Consider the following 12,679-nt stretch of genomic DNA (forward strand, 5'->3'; position numbering starts at 1 on the left):
CAAAATTCAATTTTCAAAGTTTTACAGGTAGATCCAATCATATAAGAGAGTTTACAAAAAGAATTAGGTTGATAACTGCAAAAACAAGCCCAAACGGCCAGGGCACTAACAAGAAACCAATTAATAAGATACACAAGTAACAGTAAACAATAGAAATTAAATAATGCGTACTTCAAACTAACTATGAGAAACAAATGGACCAAAGGATATAACTTAATCATAAAGTAACTGCGCTACTACAATTATTTCAAAAACGAATATAAAATTTCAATCTTTATTAGTGTAAAAGTAAAAATTTTTGTTAGAAATTTTAACAATCACAAGAGTAAATAAAATTAGTATATAAAATAAAAAGCATTTTGTTTTTAAGGATTTATGATCATACAGTGCATTATTTTAATTCATTTGGATTTGAATATAAAGGATTTTTTTTAGAAAAAATTAATACAACTTGTCTCAATTGTAAAATTTTTCTTCATATTATCCCAATGTCTTGATGCTGATTGGTCAAAAAATCAACCAATAAGAAACTTGACCAAGGCTGGGAGTGGGGCAGCGGTAGTTGGGTGCGGCAGTTCACCTAAAATAAATCATGAATTAATAACCTTGTAAGACCTTTGTCTGGTTGTTTTAACTGTGAAGACTATAAATGGGATTAAAACCATTATTGTATAAACTAAATGTTTCATATAAAACAGCTAAATAGCCCTTTTATAAGTTTTTACATGTGCTCATTAATCATAAATGAGAAGTTATAAGTTTATTTGATTTTGCTAAATAGCTACAAGTTTTGTATATTAAACATTTTCATACTTAAATAGTTATTTCTCGCATCGTATTATAAACAGCTTTCCGCGGATATAGAATGTATAATTATAAGATTAAAACCAGTTTTTTAGCCCCGAGGTGCCGAAGGCACGGGCTAAAAAAACTGGTTTTATTCTTAGATTGTACAATGTACATTTTTATATTCGTAGAAAGCTGTTCATAATAGGATGCTAGACATAGTTTTTTCGTATAGATGAGAACCGGTTACTATCCACCGGATTCGAATGAATACGAGAAAGATAAATTATTTGTATGAAATGGACGTTGTTAAACGAATTAATAGTATATATAAAAGCTATTAAGCCTTGTTATTCACAGAGAGTAAAGCTATATTTGGCCTCGAATTAATATTCTAATATTACTTTAATATAATATAGTAGATTTAAATAGGGGTTGGCAGCTGGATTTAAAGATAATATATTTCAATTAAAAGTCATACAAGAGACTTTAAAAAAAATTCATACTGTAGAGCATCATTAGCGAGACATTAATAGTGAAATTAGTGAGAATGCCTTTGTTCTTGTCAGGCACAACACATTATCATACAAAGTTAGACAAAGGTCGCAAAATCAAACGGTTTGTTGTCTTAGTGGTGTTACCTAACTCAATGATATATATTGGGTGTAAAGCTAAATCCATCAAATTGCATTCAGAACAAGGATGACAACATCCATAAAAGCGAAGCACTGAAACTGTAGGACAAAAGGCCATTAACACTTATAAAGTGTCAGAACTAAATAATCAGAATGTAAATGTATTAGAGTCAAAGCAATATCAGGGTTTCGGATCCGCATTGATTTTTTGCGGATCCGGATCCTCCAAATTTGGTCAGTGCGGATCCGGATCCGGATCCTACTGGATCCGGATCCGGATTCTTGACAATAAAAATAATATCACCAAATTTTTCAAAAATATTTATTCTTTAATTCGAAGTCAAAAATACTTTTAATTTTCAAGTCTGACCCTAAACCTTAAAGATTGGCTCTCATCAAGAGAATGTCTGAGATTTTATATAAATTTAGGTAGATTTTTCCATTTTTTCCGCATTTTTTTGAGTCCAAGGATCCGGATCCGGATCCTTGGACTCAAAAATATGCGGATCCTTGCGGATCCGGATCCGAAACCCTGAGCAATATTGTAAGTAAATTTGTTGGAAAACTTCTTGATACATTATACTTTGTTGTCCCAGGAATCAACATATCAAAAATCAGATCAATCGGATAATTAGATCACATAAAAATTTGATGTTAAAAAAGTTAAAAATCAACATGTTTAAAATGGACTTACGGACTTTCTGATAACAATTTTAGAGTTGCTTTGCTTTCTAACTCGTTCCTAACTCCTATAGGAATCATCATGCAAAGACGATAGGACATTTCTAAAATGTCTAAATTAACGAAAAGAGCTATCCGTTACGTACGGACGGACGGACCTACCCTAATTATAGAAAAGCTTCACTTTTAAAAATACTCCAGAAACAGCTATATATATATATATATCCAAATTAATGGATGGAATAGAAATAGAGATATACTGTCATTTTCATTATTATTAACAATATCTGGGAGAATCCTATATTTTGGAACTGTAACTACTTATTAACATTTATTATATCAGCTAAATGATGATGAACTCTAGGGGGCTTGGTGTCGCTTAGGGCTCTAGACCTCTCCACGCACCTTGAAACATACTCCACATTTTATAATTGTGTTGTAAAGCGTCAATTAGCCCGATAGAAAACCAACATTTTGATTGCACGACCTTTGTCTAAAAGTACTAACAGTGTAGGGTATTGAGTTGCACCTGTTTATGTACCAATGCATTCCACATATTCTTACTGTTGATGTCACATTTTACAATCGGCTGAATACTTCAAGCCAAAAACAATCAATTTTCTTGTGTATTTTATTATACCTAAGGCTAAAATGAGTTAATGTCCTCTAAGATCTTGTAAATTGACCAAACGCGGTATTATTTGTAAAAAGCTTGGGATAGATAAATATTAAACACTCCCAAATTAGGAAAGAGGGGGCTGGAGAGGAAAATTAAACAACTTAAAAAGGAAAATATCAATATAACAATCTCTAATTAAATTGGTAACTTATATAAGATACTCTTAACATCAAATGCGGATATCTATCTGTAGCTATTAATTTTATCCTTAATAACAGTGTTTCGGAGCCGTTTCATTTTGATGCGGCTTAGCGGACCCGTATCGGGACATACGGATCCGGCTCCGGCTCAAACCTAAAATCAAGAAAAACTCGACATATTTTTTTCCCCATAAAAAAAAATATTTTTTATTTTTGACTTTTGAAGGTTTTAAAGTTCAATATTTGATAAAAATGGACTTGAAAAACTTAAAAGAGGCATTTGCACATGACAAAACAGAGTTACCAAATTATTATTTATAAAAAATCTCTTTATTTATCTAGTCCGGAGCCGTTTTTAACGAAAATTACGGCTCCAGCTCCAGCAAAATATGGCGGCTCCACGGCTCCCGGCTCCGAAACACTGCTTAATATTGAAGAAAATTTTCGAGGACAAAATATTAACCCTTAACGGTCGGGGGGGGGGGGAAGGGGTGGCGTTAAGGGCCCCCCCCTCCGTTTTTTTCTGTTTTTTTTCTGTTTGTGAAAGATAAAGAGCCCAAACTGCGTGACTTTTTTAGTATGAGTATGACACATAACTGAGAGTTGGAATTTTTTGAATATCTCAATCCTGGCGGGTACAGGATGTTAGCAAACCTGGCAGGGTCATCCAGGTAAAGAGCAATATATTTTTTTTTGACTTAAACAAAGCATTTTTTCCTACCAAAATACTAAAATGTCCTCTAGTAGTACATCATCATATGAAATACAGGTGTTAAGGGTTAAGAAAAAGGAGAAGGCCTTGACCACAATCATAACTTCAAGACATAGGTAAAAGGGTTGTTTGTCTGGTTGTCAGCTTTTTGTCTGGTTGTCAGCTGGGTGTCCTGGCGTTACAAAACAGAATAGCGGCATCCTTGTAGATCGATGATTCGCTTTCTTTATGTGGCAAAAAGATAATGATTGAACCTCAATTAAAAAGAACATTTTTTTATTAAAGTATATAAACTGCAATGCAATATTAATATATCAACTTCACCAAGATACCCTCATAAAGCTAATAATATCATAGTAAACTTTTTAAAAACGAAGTACAAATAAAAATAATAAAAACTTATGATGTACTTTTAAATTGTGACCCACAGACAGATTGGTATAACCTTTATTATAGAAAAACTAATATACTAAAAAGCTACATAAATGGGGGGGAGGGGGGGTTTGACTCTTGCCACGGCTTTCCAGCAATTTTATTGTTGGTGCTACGCTCTCAGTTTAAGAAATAATTGGGTAAAAAATTTACCCAATTATCCGCCGTTTTTTTGAAAGATACTAAAACTTGGGGTAAGAGGGGGGGGGGGGGAAGTTTTGACACATTTGCGTAAACAGTGAGTATAGGCTTCATCTTTGGACTGAAGGGATAGGTTATAAAAGAAAAAATCATTCTTATATGATAAATTTTCCAAAGTTTTAAGATTTTTTGGATAGGCCTCCTGGTTCAGGAGCTGCAGGTCTCCAGGTTCAGGAGCCGCAGTCCCCCAGTTGGTCCCTGGACAGGTAAAAATAAATTTCTTTTTTGAAGATATAGAGGTTAACTTTATAACAAAATATATCTTTTTCTTCAAATATGTAAATAACATTTAAAAATATGCATATTTTGACCCTTAACTCTTCAAAAAAAACATTTTGAGGCCTATCCAAAAAAATCTTAAAACTTGGAAAAATTTATGGTATAAGAATGATTTTATCTCTAATAACCTATCCTCTCAGGATAAAGCCTATACTCACTGTTTACGCAAATGTGTCAAAACTTCCCCCCCCCCCATCTTAGTGACACAACCAAAAAGGTTTTACCCAATTATCTCTAAAACTAAGGGAGTAGCACCCAAATAAAATTGCTGGTATGTCGTGGCACGAGTCACCAACTTAAAAAAGGAATCCCCAAAATCTTAAAAACCCAAGAGTGTCCTTAGCAAATTAAATCAAATTGAAATTTCTGCAAATTTGAGATAAATGATTTTATGGTGGTTCCCTAGTCATAGAATCAAACAAACATCACAGCAGAGTTCAAATTATGACAAAAACGGGGGGGGGGGGGTTAATGCAACCATCTCGTAATCAATGATTAAATGGCACTTAGAATTCGAATTGCGATCTGAAATTTTGCATGAGTAATCTTTGGTAGGTCTATTTTCCCTTAATCAAACAAAAAGTTGGAAAAGTAACGGCTGGCGGCTCAGCCGTTTAGCCGTTTTTTGCCTATTTTTAGGGCAAATTAATCATTAATTACGTAGGAATGAACTTTTTAAAACATATTTTTGGTTAATTCATGTTAAATGATAGCAATAACCATTTTTAAAATTTTTAGTAACAACAGCTACCGGCTAGAACCGTTTGATAAGGTTTTTGAGCGACAAAAAGTATTGTGGAGATAGGTTTCGTGACTAATTTGTTCTTAAGATATCCAAAAAATAGCGAAACGGCTAAGCCGCCAGCCGTTAGCCGTGACTTTTCCAACTTTTTGTTCGATTTAGGGAAAATAGACCTACCAAGGAATATTCATGGAAAATTTCACATTGAAATTCGAATTCTAAGTACCATTTAATCATTGATTACGAGATAGTTGCATCAACCCCCTCCCCCTTTAAAAGCCTGGCTCAAAAACAGACAGAAAGATAATCTAATATCAGAATATTAAAATAATACAAAAATTATATGAGATTACATAAAAAATATCAGCATTCCTAACAAAATAAGAATTAAAGATTTTTTTAAGTTGAAAAGGATCTTTTAACTTTGGTCTATTCAGGAATCTTAATGGAAAAGGCAATGGACAAAAAATTAATGTAAAACTTCAATAATTCTGCATGTAAGTGGTAGAAAAGCTTAGGCACTGCTAGTTTGTACTAACCAATCTTGATTCAAATAAAGTCTCTGAAGTTTTTAGGCCAACAAATGCAAATGCAAGATTTTTTATTATATTTGGTGACCAGTAAAATTTCTAGTTCAACGGCACCATTTAGTAATTTCCATACCTATCGTTTAAGAAAAGGTACAACTTAATCAATTACTAAAAAGCTGATGTTATAATAATCATATACTATTTTTAAAACCAGCTTTAGTGTGCAATGGACACAAGAAATTATTTTTAGAAAATTGTTTCAATCTTTTTCTATAATTTGTTTTCTATATTAATTTTATCAATGGCAGTATACCCGTGGCTAAACACATAGCGCATCTTCGAATCTCGGCTTAGCACCGCGTCATAACTCAAGACGTTATAAATGGTTCCTATTGCTGCTATGTTAGGTTAGAGTACGGAGAATGCATTGGCCCAAAATAGGCGCAACTCATTACTATGCACAGTTAGGACTTCCAAGACAAAAGTCGTGCAATCAAAGGTTTGGTTGTCTACAGGGCGAATAGACCCTTGAACAAAGCTCATTTAATCTTGTCGTTGTTGAGATAATAATGGACAAATCAAGCAGACATCCAATTATTTATAACCACGATTTAAAAGAATGATACTTTAAAAAATAAGTGGACTCCTGCTAAAATCAATTTGAATGCCCAGGGAAGGTTTTTAACTATTTTTTTTTGTGTGTGGGGGGGGGGGGTATCTTCACTTCACCCACCCAATAAAAGATGACTCTAAGATGACTCAAAATTTTTTTATTTTATTTTCTATTTAAAACTTAAATTGAAATAGGGGGGATAACCTTTTACCCCTCCCACCTTAAGTGCACCAGAGGTTCTGGGGACGTAGCCGCTAGTAATGATCAAAACCAACAGACATTCTATTACTTGTATCTATAAACAAAAAAAATAGAGTATAAAAGAAAAACTGAAGTAAATAAACTTAATTCTTTTCCTAATATTCAATTTTGGAAGACTTATGTAGGCAGATGGGGAAAAGAGCGAGCAAATCAATCCAAATTGCACTTTTACGTGTGCCATACAATACTGTAGAAAAAAACAGCCTTAGTTTTTAAAGGCGGAGCTTTTCTATAATTAGGGGCGATCCGTCTGTCAGTCCAAAACGGTTAGCTCTTTTCTTTAATTTAGATATGTTAGATTTGTCCTACTGGTTTCAAACTTTGCATAATGAAGTCTATAACAGTTAGGTACGTTTTAGAAAGCGTTGCGACTCTTTAATCGTTGCCAGAAAGTCCGTACGTCTATTTAAAACGTGTTACTTGAAAAAATGTAAATACTTCCTTAAACATTATCCTGCATTCAAGCAGTTTTTTAACAAAGGGGGGAAGGGGGGGTTTAATGCAACCATCTCGTAATCAATGTATAAATGGCACTTAGAATTCGAATTTCGATCTGAAATTTTGCGTGAGTAATTCTTGGTAGGTCTATTTTGGCTATTTTAAGGGCAAATCTGTCATAAATTACTTTTTGAAACATATTTTTGCTTTAAATTATGTGATATGATACAATATAGATTTTTTTTAGATTTCTAGTACCAGCAACTACCGGCTAGAATTGTTTGAAAACGTTTTGAAGCAGCAAAGAGATAGGTTTCGTGATAGATGTACTTTGAAAATAGCCAAAAAATGGCTAAACGGCTGAGCCGCCAGCCGTTCTTTTCCAACTTTTTGTTCGATTTAGGGAAAATAGACCTACCAAGGATTACTCATGCAAAACTTTAGATCGAAATTCGAATTCTAAGTGCCATTTATACATTGATTACGAGATGGTTACATTAACCCCCCCCCCCCCTTTACATTTATATTCTGCATTTTAATGACACTTTTTAAAATTATTCCTTTTTTGCAGGAACACCTTTACTTTAACTGCACATACAATGCAAGTTACTTCAGATAGATTTAATATTTTTTTTTATATATTTTGTTTATACTCAAGATATAAGAGTTCTACAAATCTTTACAAACGAGAAGGTGGCATTTTACTTTATCTATGCAAATTTTTATATTCTACTTTCATATAAAAAGCCTAAGAAAAGTAAATCAGTTGAATTTTGTTTAAGTTTGCTTAGGCATCTCCTCGCGCCTAATACTAATTAAGTCACGCATCTGACTAAGCAAAACAAGGATGACAAAATTTATTAGTTGAAAAGCTCATATATTAACCTAAACTCAAGAATGACATAGTTAGTTTTTACATTACTAGCGGCTACGTCCCTAGAGACCTCTAGGGGCACCTGCGGAGGGGGGATTCGAAAAAAAATCCCCCCCCCTAATTTTTAATTTTAGTTACCTAAAAAAATCAAAATTTTTTTTTTTTTAAGGGGGGATTTTTCTTTTTTAGGGGGTTGGGCGTGTCCCACCCCCCAAGAAAATAGTTATAAACCTTCCCGGGACCTATGAGAAGATACCCTGTTAAGGAGAACCCGATCGGTTCAGCGGTTAGCGAGATCCTTCGGTACAAACAAACACACAGACACACAAACATCCTGTTACTTTAGTATAAGGATAGCTCAAACCTTTATGAGAAATTTCAGCCGTCGCGTCTGTCTTATAGAGCTGTGAAAGATACTTTATTCTCTTTTGTTTTGTCATCTCTTCGAGTATTAAAGACAGGCACTCTGTCTTAACTGGTTATCGAGAATTTTACTATCCACCCATTACCGTTTCTTGCAGACGTACAAAAAGACGGACAAATGGAAATGGAACAATGATTACCTGCGGCGCCAGCGATGTCCAGATGGGTATACTTGATAGGGAACTCTGATTTCAGCTGGTGGTTATCCAGACCAGATACCTAGATAGATAGATAATATATGGCAAGATAGATAGATATCCAGGCCAGATACCTAGATAGGTAGATAATATATGTAAAGATAGATAGATATCCAGATAGGTATACTTAATTGGGAACTCTAATTTCAGCTGGTGGTTATCCAGTCCAGATACCTAGATAGATAGTATATGTCAAGATAGATAGATATCCAGGCCAGATACCTAGATAGATAGATAGTATGTGTCAAGATAGATAGATATCCAGATGGGATACCTAGATAAGTAAATAATATATGTCAAGATAGATAGATATCCAAATATGTACACTTGAAAGGGAACAACTCTGATTTCAGCTGGTGGTTAGATAGATAGATAATATATGTCAAGATAGATAGATATCCAGACCAGATACCTGGATATATAGATAGTTTATGTCAAGATAGATAGATATCCAGTCCAGATACCTAGATAGATCAATAATATATGTCTAGATAGATAGATACCCAGATCAGATACCAGATGGATGGATAATATATATCAAGATAGATAGATATACAGGCTAGCTATCCAACTAGCTAACTAAAATAGATGTCAAAAGGTTATGTATAACTTGTATTATTTATGAAAACTTAAGCAACTAACCCAAGTTCCAAGAGTTATTAATTGCAATTCCATTCATATAAACGAACTTTTATTAAAAATAGTGCTAAACTTTCATTAATCCACTAGATTTAAATAGATAGAATGATAACAGTATAGTGGGGGTACAAACTGTATATGCTCTAATAATATAATGGAATTTATGATGAAATATAGGTATCAATATTTAATCCTATTATATAAAGTAGTAAATTTTTTGTTTGTTTGTCTGTCTGTTAAGATATTGCGAACCACTATACCAATTAAATTCTGTAATTTGGCAAGTTTTACCTTTGTGTTAGGTTATTTATTCTTATTTGGAATCTTTGGATTGTTTTATGCTATTTTTATACCCTCTAACCCTTTCTTTGTATACAAAGCCTATAGGCACAGCCGCTAGTTAATTACAGAATAAACTCTTACAGGTGTTGGGATTTGAGAGACCAAAGTGATGTTTCATGATAGAGACGTTTAAAATGGAGTAAGAAGAATGCCTTTGCACAAATACAGGCATATACATTCTATTACCATTCATGTAGTTTGCACTTTAAAATTATGTGAATAAAAAGATTGGTTGTTTTTTAGGTATTTCAATGCAGATTTATGTATGAGGTATTGAAAAAAGAAATCAGTAGCTATACATCTAAAGGGATAAGACAATGGCCGAAAAATTTATGTACATCCCCAATGATGTTTATTCAATATTACATCTTGTATAGATGTGGACGCTCAACTTAATGAACCAACCAATCAAAATTCAAAAAGAGTCCCCAAAGTTGTTGAGCTTATGAATAAAAAAACGTAACTAAACTTTGGGGACTAGTGTGATGAACAGTCCAATGTCCCCTCCCTCCTAGAAATATACTAGTGGGTACATTTATGCTAAAACCAGGAGGTTTGGTATATTCTAATTATGTAAATCTGTTATAAGACTGCACTACTAAAGACCCGCATAAACAGTTTCTATAATTTCACCTCAACAAATATTTACTACTGGGACAAACTATACAATTTTAGACTAGGAAAGGTACATAGAAGATAAAAAATGTGTGCCTATCTCATATTTTAAATTTCTTAAGGCATAATTTTTTTTTCTATTTAAACTATAGACATATTAATTTTTCTTTCATAAATCCAAAATATTATACCAATAAAAGTAAGGTTTATTAGAAAATTAGATTTTTAAAATGGCAAAATACAGTGATTAATTTTTAGGGAAGATTTTTGATTTTAGGTCATTTATAAGTAAAGACAAGATAAGACAATGGCCGATAAATTTAAGTACATCCCTAATGATGAATCACAAAATTACCCCTACCGTAGATTAAAATTAATAATTTAAACGTTTGAACACTCAACTGAATAAATCAACAAAAATTCCCTAAAGTTGTTATGCCAATGAATAAGAAAGCGTGATCATAAAACGTTGGGGACTTCTGTAATAAACAGCCCATTGTCCAATCTCTTTCTCTGATTACAAATACAACCATACATACAGACAAACCGACCAAAGGAATGAAAATTAATCAGTGCAATGATGCAAGAATAATTCTTGCAAGTGTTTTTAAAATAAAGCAAATATTTAGGAAATGTTTTTTTATGAGGGAAATTATGATACCTTTAATAACAAGGAAAATACTTTCCATTAGAAACACAAACACACACATAAGGTGTGGGGGGTAATGCAACCATCTCGTAATCAATGAGTAAATGGCACTTAGAATTTGAATTTTGATCTGAAATTTTGCATGAATAATCCTTGGTAGGTCTATTTTCCCTAAATCGAAAAAAAATGTTAGATAAGTAACAGCTGACGGCTCAGCCGTTTTGCCATCTTCAGGGCAAATTAGTCACAAAACCTATCACCACATAATACTCTTTGCCGCTCCAAAACATTATACGTAATTAATGATGAATTTGCCCCGAAAGTAGGCAAAAAACGGCTGAACCGCCAGCCGTTACTTTTCCAATTTTTAATTCGATTTAGGAAAAATAGATCTACCAAGGATTACTCATGCAAAATTTCAGATCGAAATTCAAATTCCAAGTGCCATTTACTCATTGATTGCGAGATGGTTGCATTAACCCCCCCCCCCCCTTACTAGTTCATTTGTATAAACTAAACAATTAAGTATCCTATCATATGATATACAGTAGCGAAGTTTTTTTTATTTAAATCCTAAGATTTTAATAACCACTGAAACGATTTAGTTGTATTTTTTAGAGAAACTAAATATAGGTACAAGAATGCCACCAGTCGAGGCTCGACAGGAAATACAAGTTTAAATAAATAAACCTTATGCCTAGGGGAATATACACAAAAAACAGACTGCTATATCATATAGCAAATGAGTAAACCGCATTTTGATTGACATTATTGTAAACAAGAGGGAAGAAAGTTTTGACACATTTGCGTAAACAGTGAGTATAGGACTGAAAGGATAGGTTATTAAAGATAAAATCATTCTTATATGATGAATTTTCCCAAGTTTTAAGATTTTTTGGATAGGCCTCCAGGTTCAGGAGCTGTAGGCCTCCATTTGGTGGTCTCTGAACAGGTAAAAATAAAAATATTGTTTTTTAGAGATAGAGGTTAACTTATTAAACAAAATATGCATCTTTTTGTTCAAATGTGTAAATAATATTAACCCTTTACAGTCGGGCCCCTTGCCGCACCTTAATCAGTCGGGGGTGGGGGGGGGAGGCGTTCAACGCCCCCCCCTATTATCTCAGTTCCTATTAGAGCTAGAGGGCTATTTTTTTTTGTGCAAGTCCCCTGTTTGATAGTGAATTTCCGACCTTTTATATGTCTAAGTCAATTTTCGCTTCCTTCACCCTTTTATTTAACAACCTTTGTTTTTAGGTCTTTTTTTACTTAAAAATTTCAAACGGCTGTAATTTTCTTACTTTTGAAGCTAGAAGAAATTTTTTTTTCCAGAAAATGTTTATTTTTATGTAAATTTTACATTAGAAATGTCAAAATATAAATTTCAGCGGCCGCAGCTGTACTTGGCAGCTGCCAGCCGCCACAGTCGGCGGGAAAACGGCGGCGGATCATTATGAAATTTTAATTTTGTTATGTTATTTAGGCATGTAAGAAAAGCTTAAGTTTAAATTTGAAGTATCTAAGTCAAAAATTGCGGCCACAGGAGCCTTTTAAAGATTTCTGGAGACCTGGAGGATCAGGACCTGCAGGATCATACCTGGAACCTGAAAAAGACTTGAACACCTGTATTTAATATCAGGATGTACTACTTGAGGATATTTTAGTATTTTGGTAAGATAAAATGCTTTGTTTTAGTCAAAAAAATATTTTTGCTCTTTACCTGGATGACCCTGCCAGGTTTGCTGGCATCCTGTGCCCGCCAGGATGGAGATATTCAAAAAATTCTAACTCTCAGTTATGTGTCATACCCA

At 33.5% G+C, this 12,679-nt stretch overlaps 1 protein-coding gene across 1 annotated transcript in view; it reads right to left on the reverse strand.

The window, feature by feature from the left end:
• Positions 1 to 260: 260 nt before the first annotated feature.
• Dip-B (Dipeptidase B) overlaps positions 261 to 12,679 on the reverse strand; it is a 72,393-nt gene continuing 59,974 nt past the window's right edge. The window contains exons 20-21 of the mRNA XM_080148919.1: positions 8,567 to 8,645; positions 261 to 580 (exon numbers count right to left, since the gene is read on the reverse strand). Coding sequence (XP_080005045.1) covers positions 516 to 580; positions 8,567 to 8,645 — 144 coding nt within the window. The 3' untranslated portion in view covers positions 261 to 515. The remainder of the gene's footprint in view (positions 581 to 8,566; positions 8,646 to 12,679) is intronic.

Source organism: Acartia tonsa, chromosome 14, assembly GCF_053477335.1.
Source record: "Acartia tonsa isolate MP-2025a chromosome 14, ASM5347733v1, whole genome shotgun sequence".
Taxonomy (NCBI): Eukaryota; Metazoa; Arthropoda; class Copepoda; order Calanoida; family Acartiidae; genus Acartia; species Acartia tonsa.